This window comes from Juglans regia, chromosome 3 (genome assembly GCF_001411555.2).
Source record: "Juglans regia cultivar Chandler chromosome 3, Walnut 2.0, whole genome shotgun sequence".
NCBI classification, from domain to species: domain Eukaryota; kingdom Viridiplantae; phylum Streptophyta; class Magnoliopsida; order Fagales; family Juglandaceae; genus Juglans; species Juglans regia.
Window position 1 is genome coordinate 24,936,567 of NC_049903.1, and position 22,006 is coordinate 24,958,572.

The window sequence follows — 22,006 nt, forward strand, 5'->3', positions numbered from 1 at the left end:
TGACTTCTCTTTTAAAAAATATCATTTACCCAAATGCATGTGACATGAGATATGACACATTCTTTTCTTATCATAAAACATGTAACATATGACACGCCGTGTATGCATGGAAACAAGCATAGAACATTTCAGGTTATTGCTTGACCACAATAGAACTTTCATATTCATAACATGTTAGGTAGGAAAACATTTAAAACATATCAGAAACGAAACAACAATGACCAATCCATATGCACATAGACATGGCCGAAACTTCCAAGGTTCACAAAGCATGTAAAAATCTTCTTTTGACATTAGCAAATCCGAATCACTTATAGACTATAGATCATGGCAAAACTATCATACAAACCAAAGCAATATATATTCATGACAAGTATATACAATAGCAACCAAGATGCAAAGTTTATGCAACCATATACAAATATTAACCGAGTAGGTTGAGAGTCTACTAACCACAAATCCGTCATAAGTTAATATAAGCAAGCCGAAATAGAGTTGATGTAATTCATTAGAACAAAGGACCAAACCCTAATCCAACATGTGTGTGGGTGTAGTTGTTAGGGTTCGTCGTTTTGCTCATGGTGGTGCTTCAAACAATCGGTCTAGAGGTTTTAGAAAATAAAACCATTGAGTTCATTCCTTAGCTAGGTCATGAACAAGTGGGTGGTGTAAATGTGATATGGCCGAATGGCTTGAAGAAGAAATTAGGATTTGGGTCCTCAAACTTTCGGTCACCCCCTTGCCTAGAGTATTTCAATGTTTGAAACAACCCTTCATGTGTGTATGTTCTTGGTGATCTCAAATCCCTTTGAGATTCCCATCACATTTGAGTCAGGAGTGTATGGGTGTTTGGGGAAAAGAGATGATGAAAGTGTGATTCTCACCGTGGGATTCTTCCTTGCTTGGAGTCGTGACTTCTTGCTTGTGGGAAGAAATTAGTGTTTGTTTTCTTGAGGAGAAAGTGTAAGAAAATGGTGTTTGAATCTTGGAAGAGAGAAATCTACTAAGAGGCATGTAGGGGTGTGTGGAGAGGAAGAGAGGCAAGAGCAAGGAGATCCAAAAATGACAAAGGAAAGCCTTTGAGCGTGGCCTCTTCCCTTTTTATATACCTCTTCAACTCCCAACTAATTTTTCCCCATTGGATGCTAGACCACCTATGCATGTGTGCCATGTGGCAGATTCTTCTCCCCTTGGCCAAAACTCTCCCACTTCCTTGTGCATCATTGCCTTGCTTTGAGAAGACCAAGAGTCCCTTGGATAAGTGGCGTGAGCCTTGCCCAAACCGAAACCCTAATGTCCTTTGGAGTCCCTTTAATGAGTCCAGGTTCAATGAACCTTAGGTGCAAAGGTGTCTGTTCATAAAAAACCCTTCCATCTCTGTAGAGCGTTGGCGTGTGCATGCATGCCAAGTGGCATAGGCTTGTGGGTGTGTGTGTGCCACCCCTATCTTTTCCTATAAGGATTCTTCACCTTCTTGTGTTGCCCCTTCCCTAGGTGATCCTTCCACTGCCTAAGGCCTTCTTGAAACCCTAAAGAGTGACAAGTGGCGTGTGAGCATGTGTGTGTGTGTGTGTGTGAGTATGGTGGCTGAAAACCCTAGGGTTAGAGTTGCCTTCTCCTAGGTGCCTCTTCCACTTCCAAGTCATTGCCCTTTTCTAGAATGGAGGCCCCATCCATTGCATGAGTGACACTTGGCGATACCTAGGTAGGTGTGTGTGTTCCCTAGGCGTGTGGCACGTGGCATGTGGGTCTTGCCCTAGCCATCCACTCCTTCCTCTTCCTCTCACAAAAATCCTTCTAGAACCTAGGTACTTGTGTGGCGTGCAAGTCCCCATGCAACTCTTCCAATTCCCAAGAAAGTCTTCTTCTAGAATCCCTCATGCACTCACTACATGTGTGACAAGTGGCAAAAGTAGGTTGAAACCCTATGATGGGCGTGCAAGTCCCCATGGCCAAAACCCTAAAAGTCTCTTGGAGACTTGTGCCTTTGATTTGTAGGATTCCCATGTGTCCCTTCTTCTTCTTCAAATCATTGCAAGCCTTAGAACTCACCAAAATCCTAAGGTGGCGTGTGGGGCTCTTAGGGTTACAAGATCCTAAGGTCTCTCACCCCCTTTCCCCATATTGCATCTAGATTCATAATGTTTTTGCATGTGTGACAAGTGTCAATGAGTAAATGGGTTGGGTGTGCCCCTTGGTCCTTGAGACAGTTGGGCTGGCTGAAATTCTAAGGCTTAGGTGGCCTATCTCATTGGCTAGGGTGTGCCTAGTGCACTGAAGAAATAATGAGGGTCAAGCCTTCTAAACATTCTATACCTAATTCATGGCCCAAAATAAATAATAAATTGGCGACGAAATAAAGACGAAGACTTGGCTAAGTCTGGGTTATCACACAAGGCCAAATAGAGAAGGCCTTGTAGGGTTTTTATGATTTACCTTTGGAGATCCCTATTGTTTTTGGGATATTTTACAATATTTTCTATTTTGAAGTAATTTGAACAGAATGAAATCTTTTGGGATAATTAGTTCATGGTACCATGCTATTTTACAAATTGCTTTAAATCTTACTTAGATTTACATGAATTTTCGCTACGATTTATTGCATACTGCTAGAATATAATAGGTGCATTACATCTTAACTATCATGTATGGGGGTATGTAGCCTTGAGTTATATGTCTCGATGCTTTAGTCACCGTCTAATTCCAAACGGGAGCTGCGGGCGTCACAGAAACCAACCTTGGTTATTTTATGCACTACTCTTTGTTTATGAAAAATAAAAATGTGACATTTTTTCATGACTGGTGTAGACATGAACAATTTTTTGTACTCTATTTCTCTATTGTATAAGATTGAATTTGAAGTTTGAAATTTTATTTGATTACGATATTATTTGTAAGTATACTCTTTTATTATTGCATTGTATCTAAAAAACTTGAAGTATAAGATTCTGTTCTGTTTTGGTTACGCGCCCAACCATAAGTTATAATTGTGGCCTACGTTCTAACCTTATCACAAGTGTAAAATTGTGGCCTCTGTTCTGATCTTGCCACGAGTATAAAATTGTGACATCTATTATAGCCTTGTTGCAGGTATATAATCTAGTCTCTATTCTGACCTTGCCACGATTGTAAAATTGCTGTCTTTATTTTGAGTACACTCACTTTGGAGACAAAGTGGTATATGTTCTACTTGGCTAACTGCAATTATGCACAACCTTGCCATAAGGTAAACATGGTCTATGTTTTAATTTTTTATTTTATTCTAGTTCACTTGTACGTGAGGTCTTTTGGTCTATATTATTATTATAATAAAATGCTTCTTAAATACCACTATTATTTTTATACTATTTTGTTTTGCATTCTGTATGTTATTCATATTTACACATTAGTATATTATTAGTTACTTACTGAGTTGGACTCACCCGTTTATCTCAAATATTTTTTTCAAAGGAATTTGATAGTTGTGATAGTTAAAACAGATTACAAGTGACAGTATTAGATGAGGAAGGTGAGTTTAAGTACAGGTGGCATAAGTGAATTTATGAGATTTTAGAGAATATACAGTAGCATTGAGTTCACTCTTTTCTTAAGAATTTGATTTTTTGGAAGGATTATTGTATCTAAATTGTATATTTTGTAAATTTCAAATTAAAAGGTACACACCCGATCCGGGGTGTGACAGTTATATTCCAGGAGTTTGACATCCACTAAATATTTGGGTTAAGGAGGAAAAGCAACAGGACAAGGATGCTGTTTTGCAAGCTAGCAATGAAAACCAAATATCATCCTGGAGATGGGAAAGATACGGACTCGAACTGGCTCCAAGAAATGCTAGCTTGGACTGTATCTACCAACTCATGTATTGAGCCATGGGACCATATTTAAGGAAGTCCATTTTACTGCTGCATCAGGAGCAACAACAGATTTTCCCACACACACACACAAGCATGCGCACGCAGCTTTGGTACTTCTATATTTTTCTTGTCTATCATCCAGATCAAGTATGGTGAAATGAGAGGTCACGAGGCACTTTCAAGTCGAGCAGAGAGCAATAAATCAATGATCTTACTGTTTGAAGATAGGCGGGGAAACGTCATGTATCAGGTTACTCGATGAGACAGGATTATGGGCTCCAACACTTTACATAACTAATGATTTTCATCTACTACAGGCGTAAAAGTTTTAATTTTTAAAGGGCAGTGGGTTCACAAAAGGAAGAAAGAGATGCGAAAACCAGGGTGGAACATAAGTCTGGGCTGCTTGAAACGGGACACCGTGTTTTGTCCATTTTGAATGAAAATGTTCGTTTCATTTTTGTCTACATGGGCACCGACTACGCAGCGGTTCCCCACCCGACTGCAATAAGAGTTTCTCATGGGTTAAAAAGGAAAAGCAACAGGACAAGGATGTTGTTTTGAAAGCTAGCAATGAAAACCCCACACACACACACACACACACACACACACACACACACACACAAGCATGCGCACGCAGCTTTGGTACTTCTATATTTTTCTTGTCTATCATCCAGATCATACTTCCAGATCAAGTATGGTGAAATGAGCAACAATAGCTGAAGGTCACAAGGCACTTCAAGTCGAGCAAAGATCGAATCAATGATCTTACTGTTTGAAGATGGGAGGGGCAACGTAATGTATCAGGTTACTCGATGAGACGGGATTACGGGCTCCAACACTTGACATAACTAGAACTGCACTTTCGTTATGGAATGCTTAGAATATTGCTCTTCCGTATTCAGAATGAAACATTTTCATAGACTATACGTTGCCCATAAATGAAATGGAAAGCATAGTTTTAAAAATTAACCAAGACACTTTTAAGGCTTTCAAAAATAATAAAACTAAATAAATACTACACACCAAAATAAACTATATACGAATTTCAGAAAAAACTAGTTGCATCAAGTGGTTTGGATTCGAAGATGAGTTGAGATAGGTTGTGAATAGTAGTGAGATGAGTTGTGAATAGTAGTGAGATTTGTGAATTAAATTTGTTGAATAGTAGTGAATAGTAGTGAGATGAGTTGAGATGAATTGAGATGGGCTATGAATACAAAGGTAATATCAGACCAAGGAAAAAAATCCTGCAAGTTATATAGCCAAGAAAACATTGAACAATAAAAAATTCTCCGGCTTCTGACATACAAATTATTTGAGATCTTATTTTACAGTCACATTACCTGGCTAAGCCTCTGGCTCATTGCAACAATTAGTACAAAAAACATTCAAGCGAAAAATTGCAGCTAACTGTGGTTTGAATCAAATGCTACTAGCGATCTATAAATGATTTGTTCATGAGGTTGACAGCATCATCCAGGAACTGCATCAAAGAAACCGGCAACCAGATCAATCATGATAAAGTTATAAGCCATAAATGAAGATTTTCATGTTTGATGTGTGAAAGCTTAATAATATTCCTTCTCCTGATAGACTACTGCTTCAAACTAGAATAAAAGCAGAAACAACAAAAAATTAAAGCCCACACTATAACTGTAACAACGGATTATTTTCCGAGTATCTGTTGCACTTATCCACCTACCACCGAATCAAGGAACAAATAACTGCAATAAAGGCTGCTAGTAGTGTGGAACTATTGACCCTTCACAGCAGATCTAAAGTAATTTCAGTTTTGACATCCTTCATTGAAATGTCCTCATAGGGTAGTCACCAACTATTCAATATCCGAATGGTTTGTCAACATGTGCACATTATAACAGGTACCTAACACACACAAAGATAAGTTGGAGAATATAAATAAACTACTTCTCAAAACATGAAGTTTTACCTTTCCAAGTGACTTGAGTTCTCGTCCAACTGGTTCTAAAAATTTTATGTTAACATTTATAGGCCATACCTGTCCATATGCAAAAGCAGATCAACAAAAGGGAATATAACCAATATTGCAATGTCATTGAGAACAATATCAGAAATAAAACTCAAATGAAATATATAAAAATTAAGAAACAAAGTCCACAAAAAAGCAAACCCTAATCAACAACTATACCAATTAATTAACGACTTTGAATGCTCTCTCTTAGAGATTATCCTTGTTAGGTTAGCATCACAAAATCAGAATAAGCAAGTACGTTTAAATGCCACAAAATAATTCACAATTTAATCTAGAGATAGATAAAGGGTGAGAGAGAGAGCATCTACCAGTAGCCACAAGCAATGCGTAGCTAGTTCAGATGTGCCACCTAGCTTGGTAACAACATATAAATGAAATCATAGCCAGAAGTTTTATACAATGGCAAAAACTAATGAAATCGAGGGGTCCGTGTGCCTTGGCATTCAACTATTTTTAAATCCTCTAACATTACCAAACCAAATCATCCAAATCATTCTGAAAAAAAATAACACATCTTGTAGGAGACAAGCTTCTATTCCACACTAAGCACCTCTTAAATTCAGGATGGCACCAAATTTGGATGAAAATTGTGTTGGTTACACAATCTGGATAGCCTGTTATGTTTAATGTGTGGGATGTGCTGGTTTGAATATATTTAACAGCAAATAAATCAGACTAACAAAAAATAAAATTCTATATTACAATCAGTTCAGATCTATGATAGTTTTTTGTACGTGTATTTAAATTCTAGTTTCCATATCCAACATCTCATATCAGTCTTGAAACCAAAAACTTGTATCTGCTTCTAATATATAGTCTTTTACAGTAATAAGCTCACCAATAGCACCATTTGCACTTTTTAGTAAAGATTTCTTACAAAAATTTTAATAAGCTCACCTATAGCCTGTGGTGCTTTTTAATAAGTATTTCCTATATATAGAATAAATTAATAAGCTCACCAACACCTCACAAACAACTTGATCCTTGAGGTCAGGGCCAGAAGGGGGTCAGTCTTCTTGGTGCCCTCAAGATTTTGAAATAACTTTCTTAGCTTCCTAAAAAAAAATATTTATAATACACATCGTTTGTGTTTCAAAAATTTTAAAAATAATGTATTTTCGTTTTCCAAACCTCAAAATTTAGCCCAAAGCCTAAAATTATTTTTTTTTCCCAAACTTTGAAAGTTTGGATCCAAAATTTTCTAAAAGCTAAAGAATACCTATTCTTTCACTTTTAAACTCTTAAAGCACACAACTCTTTTCTTCCTCCATTACTCTCTTCAACCTCTTGCTTGTTCTAATTTTCTTCCTTTCTTTCCCAAAATCACAAGTTCAAAGGGAATGCAAAATATACTAAGTTTTCAGTTGAAGATGGAAAACCTTTATTTACATTTTGTAATCTTCCATTATCACATTCGTATGTTACTGTATATCAGAAAACATCCAAATAAAAAATTATTTCATTATTATAATATCAATTACACCCTCCAATAAAAAAGTTGTTGGCTCTTCCACTGCATGAGGTTGCAGTATGATTTCCTTTCACAAATTCCTGCCATGACAAAGGGAAGCAAATAGGACAAAACAACCAATAAATTCTTCACTGAAGAATTAACAAATGGGCTTTCCATTCATTTGTAGCCTTGAACTCCTTCTGCTTGATGCAATGTGTCTATGTGTGTTACATTAGTTAAGGTGACATTACCATACACCCGTGTTATAGATCCTTAACATATAAACATTTTGACGATTTGTTGTATCCTACGTATATAGTTTTTTGTACAATTATGAGTAGCAGAATTCAGCTTTAAAAAATATTTCATTATTATAATATCAGTTAGCTCCCAAAGAAATTTTTTTCACTCCGCCACTGCTTGGCGTTGTAGTATGATATACCTTCCACAAATTCCATCGCAACTCCTACCCTTAACAAGATAAAGCTGCCACACCTAAAGGAATCTAGTAGGACAAAACAATCGATGAATTGTCCACTGAAGACATAACAAGTAGATTTTCCATTCATTTGTAACACTGAAGCACTACTACTGTATGTCACACAGATGCCCATCGAAATCTCCAAAAGATAAATATGATAACGATAGGTCGACTAACAATTCCTCGAATTTACAATTCAAACATTAAAAATAATAAAATAAAATATGACTCTTTCTGATAATAATGAAGATAGAAAAGAAGAACCTTGACACCGAGTAATTTGATGGGTGTAATCTGTCCTGGGACAATGCATTCTGGCCCTGCCACTTCCACTATTGCTTCCATTGCCATCCCACTTCCTATCGGATTCTGATGCTGCGCCCAAAACCCAGAAACATGAGAATCAATTTGAGTCTTGACAAATAGTATAACTAACCGTACAATTATATACATGTAAACAAACCAGTATTACAACGTGTCTAGTGTCACAGAGAGAGAGAGAGAGAGAGAGAGAGAGAGAGAGCGCTAACCTTCATGACGTGGAGGGCGTAACTGGAAGTGGGAGTTTGGGGAAGACGGAGCGAAGGGGACTGGTGAATTTTGGGTATAGGCTTTGCAGAGGGTGCTGCCCTCCATGGGGCGTCCTTTTGAAGAGAAGCAGCTGGTGTTCCCTTTCTGGACATACTGTTATTTTGTGGCATGAGAGTGTGATGCTAATGAATATGGAGGGGAAGTGATGAGTGAGTGTTTCGTGTACCAAGGACGGGATGGGAACGCAGAGGAGGAAGAGGAGCTGGAGCTGTGGAAGGAGGGTTTCGGATTTCCTGACTTTTGGTAAGAGGAAGATCATGTTAAATGTTGTCTTGTAGCCGGGGGGTTGGTTTTGCGAACACCCACGTTATAGTAAGGGCATGTTTGGAATTTCATCTTATCTCAAAATTTTTATTTCATCTATTTCATTTTATTCCATGTCATTTCCAAAAAAATAATTTAAATTCAAAATTTTCAAACTAATCAATACAATTTTTTTTTAAAAAAATCATTACAATTTTTTATCCCAATTAACCGAACACCACGACTTCTCAAAAAGTTCGTATGCACATTAGAGCTCTTTTAATCACACCTTTGAGTAAAGTTTATCGATGTGACTTCAACTCAAGAATACTTAAGACTTTACGGAACATCCTTCATCCTAGATATTCTCTAGCCTCCACCAGCAAGAGGCAACCTTACATTTCGTGACTCTTACTTTCTTGTTCGAGATCATTGATTGTTCATCATCAATCCAGAAGATACCACTTTATTATTAAATACTTCAGAATTGACAAAAGAGTTCCACTAAAATAGTTTCACATTCTAACTTGGGGTCGTGACACTTTTCTTATGACTATTCTTTATAAAACAATGATATGTTCATAAAACATGTTACATGTAAACAATGACAGATAACATAGGTGCAATTAAATAAAGCAGTCCATGGATCATATAAGGCGTAAACTTTCATGATGTAACTATTAATATATAATCATAAATCATATGATCAATGAGTATGGTTAGAGGGTAACTTAATAACTTATTTTCCCTTACACACGTTATTTACCTTGTTTTTTGCGTAATATATAACTGTGTTAGAACTTGGTATAAAAGAGCTTTTGCTTAAAAATCTTGCTAAAATGACCAACAATAATCGTTGTAACAACCAGGCCCAACACCAAGCCTAAGCCAATTGCAGGTTCTATAAACTTCTTTTTATGGTTAATATGTATGAAAGCTCACTCGAGGTTTAACGAGTAATTTTGGAATAGGCTAAAAGTCCAAAATTATTTTGATAGATTATGAATTTTATTGGGCTTGATAATTAGGTTAAAATCTTTTGATAGACTATGTGCGAATTGGCCCGAAAGTTTATGGGACAAGTTGGATTATTTTTGGAAGTTGAGTCGAGGTCCATAACTCACGGAAAGGCCCAAGCCACATACGCCCAAAATCCAAGCCCATGAGAACCAAGTCTAGACTCCACGCCATGCACGTCTCCCTCCCACTATGTTCATGGCAACAGTCCGTATATATATTCACGTATAAGTTGGATGTTCATTTTTTTCCCAAACTAGGGTTGCCGCACATAATTTTTCAACAACCAAACCCTAGGACGCCACCACCTTAACACACTGCTGCTTAGCCACCGTGAACCATGACCACCATGTTACTGGCTGGAGACTTCACAGTGCTGCCCCTACACGCACCAATAGCCCTTCATTCCACGCTCCAGGAGTAGATTAGCCACCACCAACACTTCCTTCACATCCAACAACCAGCCCTTGGCTCGCCTAGCCGTGACCACCAAACCGCAGCACTTGGACAGGTTGAGAGAAAGGAAACTAGCCCACGTCTCAATCCCACGTCGCAACTTCTCATCACGGCCAAAGAAGTTTGCATGTCTCAGTCCCACATCTCCACGTCCAGGAAGCAATCGTAACCATATTAATAACCAATAGCTTCCCCCTCGGCCCCCGTCGCATGAAACAACAGCAAGCCGCTGCATCACGATAAGATGCCACTATCATAGTCCATCTAGGGTAGAACCTCCACACCGAGAGTCCTTCCTCCACATAAAACCGATGTCATTGCTCGAGCACGAGCCACCCAATCACTGCCTTGCACCACCACAACCCAATTGTCATCCACACTTCCAACCCACAGGGCAAGCTCTATTTTATAAAACAAAAACAAAACAAGGCTCTCCCATTAAGCACTTCTCCGCTGCAAGCTGCCAAGCCACTTGCCGCCAGTGCACCGTAGTCCAGCCATGAGACACTGCCCCAGCTCGATCACTATTACACCGTAAGCCTCTATCTCTTCCTCTCTCAATCTCTCTTTCTCTCACTACGTTCGCTCTCTCTCTCTCTCTCTCTCTCTCTCTCTCTCTTTCTCTCTCTCTTTATGATGTGAGTAATGGTTTCCTCTTTCTCCCTCTTCTAGTGCTCTGCCACTGCGCCCAACCACCTACTTGACGCTTGTTGCTTCTCACACGGTGAGTTTGTCGCATGGCCATGGAGTCCACGATTGTCATGTTGCTCTTTCTTTTTGTTTTGTTTGTTTTTATTTTCAGCCTTTCCACTTCTGCTCCTCATAAATTGTGTTAATACCAATATGATTCTAAACTTTTATGCTAGTGGGCTCTTTGGTTTAATTTGGGCCAGGCTTGGTGAAAGTTTTGGCTTGTGTTTGAGTTGGGATTATGTTGAGTGAATATTAAGTGGAGATTTATTTTATGTGGGCTTAGTTTTACACTTTATTTTATAGAAATAATTTAGAATTTTATGTAAGTCGGAAGAACTAAGTAGATATCGATGAATTTGGGAAGTGATGGTATTTTATTGTTACGAGAATTTTAGGTTTTTAGATAAAAAAAAAAAAGAAAAAAAAAGGAAAAAAAAAAGAAGAAGAGAAAAGGTTATTGTAGTGCTTAAATATCAAGATATGTGTGTAATTGGAGATTTAAGTAAGTTACGTGTTTATGTTATAGGTGACAATTGATATTTGTTCGGCACTGTTGTGGAAAAATTTTAAAAAGTTAAAAGCCCATGTAAGCGAGATTCTTATGCTAAACTTTGTATAAAAAGAAATGGATTGAGGTTGATTTATGAAAAGTATGCATATTTTGTTATGAAAAAAATACTTGAAACAACCTTGGTTACTTGATCTGCATTATTCATGAAATCTGTATGAAAGTATTTTTTGTCATGACTGGTGTAGACATGAGCATATTTTTGGCATTTTGTTTCTTAACTGTGCAAAAAGAATGAGTATGAAATCTGAAAATTTGTGCATGTTATGTGAAGATGCTCTGAATCTATTTTGAATATGTGAAAATGATCTAAATCTGTCCAGTACTCTATTATGATATGATTTGGTATTTGAAAACCTTTGGCATGATATTCTGATTTTGTATCTGATTTTGTTTGTAGTTATGATCTGATGTTCTGAATCCACATCGTGACGTTACTATCTAGTTGACCGCCTGCAGTCGATCATCTGCCACGTCTCCTTATCTTGGCACATGATCTACCATTCCAAGGGGAATGCTTGTAACACCTATCCTTATGGTGGGACTTTAGAAAATAGTTTTAGAAATTGAGACAGGAATTACAGACCCTTTTAAAACCTTTTCTCTTTCCTTCTCAGGATATAAAAGACTATATGTTTTAAATTAAAACATACTTTATAAATCTAAGAGAGAGTTTTGCAGGCTCTGCAGGTAGTTGATAATTCTTCTCTCTATTCTCGGGAGGGAGTATGAGGTGAAGCTAAGGGGGGACCACTTAGAGTTCCTAACGGCTAGATAGTGGGTGGCAGGCGGTACGTAGCTGTGGTGTAACAAATAGTACGATGGTCACGGTGGCTGTAGCAGGAGGAAAGGTACGGGGATAGCTCTGCAACTAGAAACGAGGTGGAAGAAAGGAAAATATCGGAGGCTCTGACAGTAGTGTATCGGAGGAGCAGGGTGGAAATGGATGAGGTAGAGGAGAAATGGGAGAGACTCTGTTTGACGGAAGAGGAAGGGATAGAAATAGCCATTGATGAATCGGTTACAGAGGAAATACAATATAGAGGGGCATGTAGTTTGGTTGGTAAAATCTGTATGGAGCGAAGCATTAGGAAGGATGTGGTTGAATCAACAATGATGAAAGTATGGAGAATCAGCAAACCAACAAAGTTCACTGAGGTGGGGAATAACTTGTTCACCCTCACGTTTGCAAATCAGGCAGATAAGCAAAGAGTATGGAGTGGGAGACCGTGGTTATTTGATTCGCACCTACTTGTACTGAAGACGTTCGAGGAATTTACACCACCACAGAGCCTGAAGTTTGAGCAAGAAAGCTTTTGGGTACAAATGCATGATATGCCTCTTGGCTGTATGAATGAGGATCATGGGAAGAAAATAGGGAAAACTATTGGTGAGGTGGAGGGAATGGATGTGAATTCAGATGGCAGTGGTTGGGGCAGATTCCTGAGAGTTCAAATCAGGTTAGATATATACAAACCTTTGGCTCGAGGTAGATTTATTAATGTTAAAGGAGAAAAAATGTGGATTCCTTTAAAGTATGAAAAACTGCCTAGAATATGTCTAGCTTGTGGATGTATGGTTCATGGTAAATTAGGATGTGGAGGAGAAGGGAAACAAAAGGAGCAATATGGGTCGTGGCTGAGGGCTGAGATTAAATCTAGTTCTAGAGTGAAGGACAGAGAAGATTGGCAGGACAGAAGGAGGGGGGAAAGTAGTGCTAATTCAAATGTGGGAGACGAGGGGCTTGGGAAGGAATATAGAAAAGATAGAGGGGAGGAAGTCAATGAGGATCTGCTACCTGGGTTGGGAGAAGGGGATATAGGTGTAAGGAATGGGAGAGAGGGTAGTGTAGGAGAAGAGATAGAAGTGGTAAAAGAAACTCAGGTGGTAGAGGGGGAAATAGAGCAGGGGCTAAAAGTTGTGGGGGTCGGGGGTGGACCAAAACTGTTAGCTGGGAAACCATTGACAAAAGGAGGGTGGAAGAGGAAAGCTAGAGAGAAGAAACTGGTAGTTGATAAAAAGGATGTTGTTATAACTAGAAAAAGATCAAAAGTAGAGATAGAAGCTGGAGAAGGGGAGAGTGGGAACCATAAGAAAGGCAGAATAGACCTTGAAGGAAGAGGAATGGAACTTTACCATGAGTTGGCAGAGGCTGTTCAACAGCCCTGCCAATCCCAATGAAAATCTTAAGTTGGAACTGTCGAGGGCTTGGGAACCCTCGGACAGTTCAGGACCTTTACCACTTGGTGGAGGATAAGAGACCCGATTTAGTCTTTTTGATGGAGACTAAACTAAGAGCAGCAAGATTTGATCATCTGAAGGGTGTTTTGTTGTGGAGTCAGTAGGAAGAAAGGGGGGTTTAGCTTTATTATGGAACAATGTGGTTAAGGTTGAAGTCATTAACTACACACAAAGACATATAAATGTGAAGATAGTTGAGGAAAAAGATAAGGATAGTTGGATTCTCACTTGTTATCATGGGCAGCCAGAAGCTTTTAAAAGAGCCGAAGCATGGGATTTTTTTGAGTCCTTAAAGCCTAAGGATAACCAAGGATGGTGTGTAATTAGGGACTTTAATGAAATTGTGACTAATGATGAGAAGGTGGGGGGAAATCCAAGACAGGAAAAACTGATGGAGAGATTTAGGTTAGCCTTAGAGAGAGGAAATCTTTCTGATCTTGGGTGGAAGGGGAACAAGTTCACATGGAGTAATAAACATGAGGATGACACCTTTACAAAAGAAAGGTTGGATAGGGCAATGGCAAATCCAAGGTGGGCACACTTGTACAAAGAATACTGGGTGGAGGTATTAGTAGGGAGATGCTCAGATCATAGGCCTTTGCTACTGGTTTTGAGTAAGAAAGACAGAAATATTTGGAGAGGCAAGAAAGTATTTAGATACGAAGCTGGTTGGGCCAAAGATGAAGAATGTGAAGGGGTTATTAGAAGAGAGTGGGATAAAGGGGAGGAGAGGGGTGAGAAGTCCTTAAACTTTATGAATCTGTTGGATAATTGCAGCAAGGCTCTCGGGCAGTGGAATAACCAGAACAAGTTTAACAGGGTGAGAGCTATTAAGGAAAAAACAGAAGTCCTTAAGAAGCTACAAGAAGATGAGGGGAGGCATAACTCAGCAGAGATTAAAAGGGTGCAAAGAGAGGTTGGGAGTTTGTTGGAAAAGGAAGACCTGAAGTGGAGGCAAAGGGCCAAAAGGAATTGGTATGCCTCGGGTGATAGGAATACAAAGTTTTTTCATGCTTGTGCAAACCAGAGAAGAAGAAAAAATAGCATTAGCCAAGTGTTGGATGATCGAGGTAGAGTTTTTAGGGGTCAGGTGGAAGTTGATGAAGCCTTTAGATCCTATTTTGAGAGGTTGTTTTCTACCTCAAATCCTAACACAGCTGCTATGGAGAAGTGCCTACAGAATATAGTACCTCGGGTGACAAGTGAGATGAATGAAAAATTAAGTAGACCTTTTAGCAAGTTGGAAATTGAAGTTGTTATCAAAAGTATGGCCCCTTTGAAGTCTCCAGGCCCTGATGGTTTTGGTGCTTGTTTCTACCAAAATCATTGGGCAACAGTGGGGGATAAGGTATGCTCGACAGTCTTAGATTTGCTAAATGGTAAAACCTCTTTCTCTTCAGTTAACCACACGTACATTGTCTTGATTCCCAAGTCTAAGGACCCTAAGTTGGTAACTGAATATAGGCCTATTAGCCTATGTAATGTGATTTACAAAGTGGCGTCCAAAGTGATAGCAAACAGACTCAAAGAAGTGTTGTCTGCATCTATTTCAGCCAATCAAAGTGCCTTTATTCCTGGGAGGATTATAACGGATAATGTTATGGTAGCTTATGAGGTATTACATTCGATGAAGGTGAGCAAGAAAGGTAAAAAAGGTAGCATGGCTATCAAACTTGATATGTCTAAGGCCTACGACAGAATTGAGTGGCCTTATGTGATTGCTGTTATGAAAAGGCTGGGGTTCTGTGAGGGGTGGACAAGTTTAATTTTGAAATGTATTAGTTCAGTCTCCTTTTCTGTGTTAATTAATGGTACACCAGGTGAGGTGTTACTGCCCTCAAGGGGTCTTAGACAAGGGGATCCTCTATCCCCTTATCTATTCATCTTGTGTGCAGAGGGTTTGAGTTCTTTACTCAACAACTCAGATCTAAGGGGGAACACAAAGGGTATTTCAGTAGCTAGACACGGCTTAAGAGTAAATCATCTGCTCTTTGCAGATGATTGTATTCTGTTCTGTAGAGCCTCGGTGGAAGAATGGAGGAAGATGCAGGATTTGTTGCTCATTTATGAAAAAGCCTCGGGTCAATTTCTTAATAAGGAGAAGACAGCAGTGTTTTTCAGTTCTAATACCTCTGTGGAAGTTAAAAGGAAGATTCTTGTGGAAGGTGGAGCTATTGTGCAAGGCAGTTATGATAAGTACTTGGGTCTACCCACTATGGTAGGTAGATCAAAGTATAACACTTTTAGAAGCTTAAAAGAAAGAGTTTGGCAAAAGATTAGCAATTGGAAGAATTTCTTTCTGTCTGGGGCAGGAAAGGAAGTCATGATAAAAGCTGTCCTACAAGCAATTCCATCTTATACTATGAGTGTCTTCATGCTGCCTAAAAGGTTGTGTAAAGAGATCAATGTGATGTTGTCCAGATTTTGGTGGAAAAGTCAGAAAAATTCCAGTGGTATTATCTGGAGGAGTTGGGAGAGAATGAGTCAGTCAAAAGAGGGTGGAGGTCTGGGCTTTAGAAATCTGTCCAGTTTTAATTCAGCACTTCTAGCTAAGCAAGCAAGGAGAATACTTCAAAACCCTTCCTCTATGGTTGCCACCATATTCAAACAAAAATATTTTAGAAGCTCATCCCTGCTGGAAGCTAAGTTAAGGAGAGCTCCATCTCAAATTTGGAGAAGCATATGGAGTTCTTTGGATCTGCTAAAGGAAGGACTAAGGTGGAGGGTGGGGGATGGCCAAAATATTAATATCTGGGGCCAGAGGTGGTTGCCAACACCATCTTCTTTCAGGGTGCAATCTCCTAATCCTTTACTGAATACTTGTGTTTTAGTTAAGGACCTAATGTTTGAGGGAAGGAAGGTATGGAATGAGGGTTTCATAAAATCTATTTTTTCTGAGGAAGAGGCTGATTTGATAATCAGTATCCCTTTAAGTAAGAGGGACGTGGATGATAGAATGATTTGGGGACCCTCTAAGAAAGGTATTTTTAGTGTCAAATCTGCCTACCACTTGGAGGAATCTAGATCAAGAGTCTCAAAAGGAGAATCCTCGGAACAGAATGGCTTAGGAAAGCTTTGGAAGAGTATTTGGAGACTAAACATTCCTGGCAGCACAAAAAATTTCCTTTGGAAGGCAGGGAATAATCTATTAGCTACCAGGAAAAATCTGAGGTCTAAGAGGATTGTGGAAGACTCTAGATGCCCTATTTGTTTGCAAGAGGAAGAAACAGTCATGCATGTTCTTTGGCAATGTCCTGCTGCAAATGATGTATGGTCAGGATCTGTCATTTCAGTTCAGAAATGGAGGGTGGGAGAAGGGGATCTACTTGGTTTGCTGGAAGAACTAACAGAGAAGCTCTCAATTGGTGATATGGAGGAAGTTGCTGTAGTGTTGAGAGGGTTATGGCTTCGGAGAAATACCTTTGTGTTTGATAGCAAGCTTCTAAGTCACACTTATGTGATTAGTACAGCTAGAGAGAGCCTAGAAGAGTATCAGTCTTCATGTGGGAAGATAACTGAAATCAGACAGCAAGCAAACACAGGGGGTTTGGTTCATAGTTGGAATCCACTTGATGTGGATTGGTTTAAGGCCAATTGGGATGCAGCTTTAGATGTGAAACAAAGGAAGGTGGGTTTAGGGGTGGTAATCAGAAATGATAAGGGGGAGGTGATGGCAGCTTGCTGTGAGTCGAAAAGCTTTGTGGATCAACCTGCTATAGCTGAGGGCTGGGCATTAAGGAAAGCAATGGAGTTATGTGAAGATCTAAGATTCAACAAAGTGATAATGGAAGGAGATGCACAGGTCGTTGTTAATGCAGTAAACAGCCAGATTGAAGATTTATCTTATTTTGGCAGCATTATTGAAGATTTGAAGGTTCAGATGAAAGAATGGCCTAACTGGTCAGTGAAGTTTGCAAATAGAAATACAAATACAGTAGCACATACTCTTGCTAAAGAAGCATTACACATAGAATTAGAAAAGATATGGATAGAAGATATACCAGTTTGTATTTCAGATTGTTTACTGAGAGATTATTGCATTGTAAACACTGATATTTGAATGAATGAGGAGGTTTTATTTCAAAAAAAAAAGAGAGTTTTGCAGCGGAAATCATCAAGTTAAATTTATAAGTCCTTTTGCAAATAAATTTATAAGTCATTTTACAAAACTTACTTTCATACATTACGTAAAACCGCCTAGACTTCTGTCACACTTCCCTTGGGCCATGTCTCTCATGACGCTTCTTCCTCGTTCTGTCCCTGAGAGGGGGAGGGACATACATAAAAACTAAAGTGTGTCAAATACTCAGTAAGCATTACTTTATACTGTAAAACTATACTAACATAGGTTTTCATTCTTCATAAAATAAAATAAAATAAAATAACATAGGTTTTCATTCATGCATTTATCATTTATCTACATACTTTACTTGAAGCATTCATTTCCTTTAAAAACATTACAAGGTAGAGTTTTTCTTTAAAAATATTTTCCTTTCTCATGAAACATTCCCACACCTTGTATATCTTTCATAAAAAGTTAAATGATTACACAACGTTCAACTTAACCGTTTTCACTTTTCCTCTAGCCAGTACACACTATTACGTCTCGTGTATTGGGGTTAGCTATCTTTTGGACCTGGATTCCGCCTGTAACCACAAGTTGGGAATCCTTTTCAGTCAGGGGTAGCACTAGGTGTACTACTAGTACTACTTACCCGTCATTACAATCTACTCAGTCCTTTGGTACAATCATTCATTCAGTCATGGTCGTTACGTATTTTCATACATTAAAACATTCATTCATTTCCTTTCATTCATTCAGTCATTTCAGTCATTTCCTTTTTCATTCATTCCTTTCATCAGACCATTTCATTTCATAAATACCATTTAAAAGCACAAGCATAAACATTATCAGTAAACATCATTTCATAGCATGCCCTAAACATTCTTTTCATAGCATCATTTAAAAACTCAGTTCACAGACCCATTTAAATATCAGTTCATAGCGTCATTTAAAAACACTTTCATTGCATCATTTAAATACCAGTTCAAAACATCAAGCATAAACCTCAACAATTCATTTCGTAGAACATAAAGACTATAGTTACTACATATAACACTCATTCACATGCATACAACTATTACTTTGGGTATATAAATAGGGGCTACCAAAGAAGGCATTTACATACATATACCTTTAAACATTTATACTTAACATACTTTCATAAACATCCTTTCATTTGATTTCATAAAACATCATAAAGAGAAACATTTCTTTTTTTATTTCATATCATTTAGATAACTCTAAAAGAATATAAACATAATACTTACCTGGACTCCATGCTATTTACATTTCATGCAGTCCATTCATATGCGTGTCAGATGGCAACCTACATGCATACATAACATTAACATCATTCCCTTTTCAAGTGGGGAAGAGCAAAGGATGGGTGGAAACTAGGCACTAGCACACATCCCTACACACCACTTGCCACTTGGCAAGCATACACACTTCTAAAAAACCCTAGGTCTAAGATTAGGGTTTTGTCAAATGACCAACATGCCCTAAAGGTCCAATGAACCTAAACTACTTTGTGTCGCACGCCTAAGGGCACTTAGGAATTTGATTTTTCTTAAGCAAGAAGATGAGCCACTTGTCATTCAAACAATAGAAGTCACTTGGACTTCCCAAGAGAGGAAGATGATGGGTTTTGGACAAGCCATATGACACATGGCATACAATGTTTGAGATTCCCTATCTCTTAGGAGTGTGAGAACTTGAGAGTCTATATAAGGGGAAGACCAAGGGCTGGTGCCCAAGAAAGGCACACACCAAGGGGACACTCTGCCCATAGGATTTTCAAATTCTCTCTCTCTCTCTCTGACAACCACCCTGGGAAGAAGTTCATATCTTCACTTTCTCACCAACTAAACACTGTGTACATATCCTCCACCTTCATCCAATCAATCTCATGAGCGAAGAAGGAAGTGAAGACGTGTCAATTGAACATTGGAGAGAGATGGAAGAACGAGCTAATGCATACTATGACTCAGAGGAGGATACCTTCTTCTATCACACTCAGGAGGAGGTATCGAATGATGAAGATGTCGCTGAGGATTCCTCATCCAGTTCGAGACCTTAGAATCTTTGGTAAGTGTGTGTGTGTGTGTGTTGCATACATTACTCATTCGCACTAGCTAATACCTCAATTTCGAATACGAAATCTTCTTTTTAAGGGGGAAGGATGTAACACCCTATTTAAAAAACCCTTAGGCCTTGACCTTAGTAGTCATAATCCTAGCTAAGTAGAAGTTGAGATACTTGAGAAAGAGAAAATTTTTGGGAGTTTGAGTTGGCAAAGAAGTTACATTGTCAATTTAGTTGGTATATTTAGATTTTCAGTGCTTTATTAATTTTAAGGAAAATAAGCCAAGAGGCCAATAGGAGAATGACACATGGCATATTGGAAGTTTGCCACATTAATGAGCCAAGTGATTTGGTATTTACTACAAGGACTTGGAAAGGCCCAAGAGATTGGTTTACTAAGGGCACTAGCTCATTAGGTTAGAGAGCTAAGGAGAGACACCAAGACTTAAGCCCAACTTGTTGACACAAGATTGTGGACCTAAGTTATTAGACATAAGGTTATTAGGCCCAACCTAGTAAGCATAAGATTATTGAGCCCAACTTAGTAAGATTCGAGGCTATTGGCCCAATTGAGGAAATACCCAAAGTTGGGACCGAACCTAGTGGACTATTGTTGCCAAGGAAAGGCCCAATAAATCTAGACATGAGGCCCATAAAAAGGTTCACTTCCAAACCCTCACATAGAGAAGTAAATGGATGGCCCAATAAAGCCCAACACTTAAAGCTCAAACCTTTTATTTCATTTAATTATCTCAAATGGGGCCCACATATACCATACCATTGGTTTCCATCTTACCCAAGCCCCAAACACATGCCCCTAGGGTTCCACTTCAACCTTGGTAAAGTTTCTAATTTGAGTTAAGATCACTATTCACCTCACCTAGGAATAGTAACTCAAGTATCATGAATTTGCATAGTTTTCTTGAAACCATTTTCTTCATGATTTAGGATCTGAAATTTTTTCTTTTATACTTGTTTTGGATTACTCATAGACAATCCTTGAAGGTTAGAATTAACCTAACCTATGTAACTTGAAACAAAGACATGTCGATGCCACTATAACTCACCAATCGGCCATGGCCTGCTTCTTTGTGAGTTTTGGATTTAAACCACAACTATTTGCATGGTTTTTATTTGGTGTTATTCAATGCCTAAGTGTTGGGATGAACTCGTGTGCCATTTTTATAAGTTGTAAACATGTTCCAAGATCGGTGTTATGGATTTATGTTTGATGGAAATTGATCATACATGCATGCATAAAAGCTATAGACTTGAAATCACAAATAAACCCACATTGATGCATGCCACAGGTTGATGAGTTTTGGCATAGTTGTGATTTAATTTTTGAAATTCTAAGATCATATATGGATTTAGAATATAAAAAATATGAGGTTTGTGAAGTTTGGTAAATTTTAAGGTAAAAAATATAAATAATAAAAATTTAGGGCCTTGGTAGAATTTCGGGTTGAAGTTGGACAGATTGAGTGTCATGGTTGAAGATTTCACTGCTCGGCTTTATGAGATCCATAAGCAATCGTCTAGCAATTAGAGGCATAGAATGCAAGGAAAAGTGGTTGTAGGCAAGAAGCGTAGAGCTATAGAGTTTGGAGTCGGAGACTGTGCGGGTTGTGTTGACTAAATACAGGTTTCTGGTGGATGACTACAAGCTAGCTATTTGGCCCGTGGAGATCGCCGAGAAGATCAATCCTAATGGCTATAGTCTGAAGCATCCTAGTCAAATTTGGACCTCTAATGTATTCAATGCTAAGCACTTAGTGACCTATGTTGGTGATTCATTGGAGGATGACGCTAATTCGAGGGACAATTCTCACCAACCCGAAAATGATGATAGATCACATGACCCTCATGTACATTGAAACCTTCCAAGATGTCAAGAAGGATTCAAGCAAAAAGAAAATCGGATAACAGTGTAAAATCACCACTTGTTCTAAAAGCTTAATCTGATGAGAATATATAGATTTTTATTATTTATTTTATAGCTTAACACTCTCCCTCACGTATGAGCCAGACTCTTCAATGAGGGGGGCAACATGTGAAAAATTGGATAAAATATAGAGTCAAAGTTCAAACTCAAAACCTCTACTCTAATACTATATGAAATCACCACTTATCACAAAAATTTAAATTGATGAAAATATGTAAATTTTTATTAATTTTTTTTATATCTTAACAAGGGGACAAGAGGATATACTGACCATGATTTTGCTCGAGCTTTACTCAAGTCTC

The 22,006-nt window shown here is 38.4% G+C and overlaps 2 protein-coding genes across 2 annotated transcripts; one reads left to right on the plus strand and one right to left on the minus strand.

Moving 5' to 3' along the window:
* Positions 1 to 5,082: 5,082 nt before the first annotated feature.
* Positions 5,083 to 8,659, minus strand: LOC109011995. Its single transcript, XM_018993412.2, has 4 exons — positions 8,333 to 8,659; positions 8,067 to 8,177; positions 5,806 to 5,874; positions 5,083 to 5,340 (listed from the first exon to the last, which is right to left on the minus strand). Exons 1-4 carry the CDS (start codon positions 8,501 to 8,503, stop codon positions 5,290 to 5,292), a joined length of 402 nt encoding a protein of 133 aa, XP_018848957.1. The 5' UTR covers positions 8,504 to 8,659; the 3' UTR covers positions 5,083 to 5,289.
* A 5,469-nt stretch (positions 8,660 to 14,128) lies between these two features.
* LOC118348020 lies at positions 14,129 to 21,636 on the plus strand. The gene is made up of 3 exons (XM_035688743.1): positions 14,129 to 14,527; positions 14,639 to 17,511; positions 21,405 to 21,636. Exons 1-3 carry the CDS (start codon positions 14,129 to 14,131, stop codon positions 21,634 to 21,636), a joined length of 3,504 nt encoding a protein of 1,167 aa, XP_035544636.1.
* The last annotated feature ends 370 nt before the right edge of the window (positions 21,637 to 22,006 follow it).

Coding starts and splice junctions, on each gene's coding strand:
- LOC109011995 (XM_018993412.2), bottom strand. CDS start 8,503: ATGCCACAAAATAACAGTATGTCCAGAAAGGGAACACCAGCTGCTTCT. Junction 5,875..8,066: donor TCAAATTACTCGGTGTCAAG/GTTCTTCTTTTC, acceptor GCATATGGACAG/GTATGGCCTATAAATGTTAA. Junction 5,341..5,805: donor AACTCAAGTCACTTGGAAAG/GTAAAACTTCAT, acceptor TCTTTGATGCAG/TTCCTGGATGATGCTGTCAA.
- LOC118348020 (XM_035688743.1), top strand. CDS start 14,129: ATGGCAAATCCAAGGTGGGCACACTTGTACAAAGAATACTGGGTGGAG. Junction 14,528..14,638: donor TTAAAAGGGTGCAAAGAGAG/GTTGGGAGTTTG, acceptor TGTGCAAACCAG/AGAAGAAGAAAAAATAGCAT. Junction 17,512..21,404: donor ATGAAAGAATGGCCTAACTG/GTCAGTGAAGTT, acceptor GACTAAATACAG/GTTTCTGGTGGATGACTACA.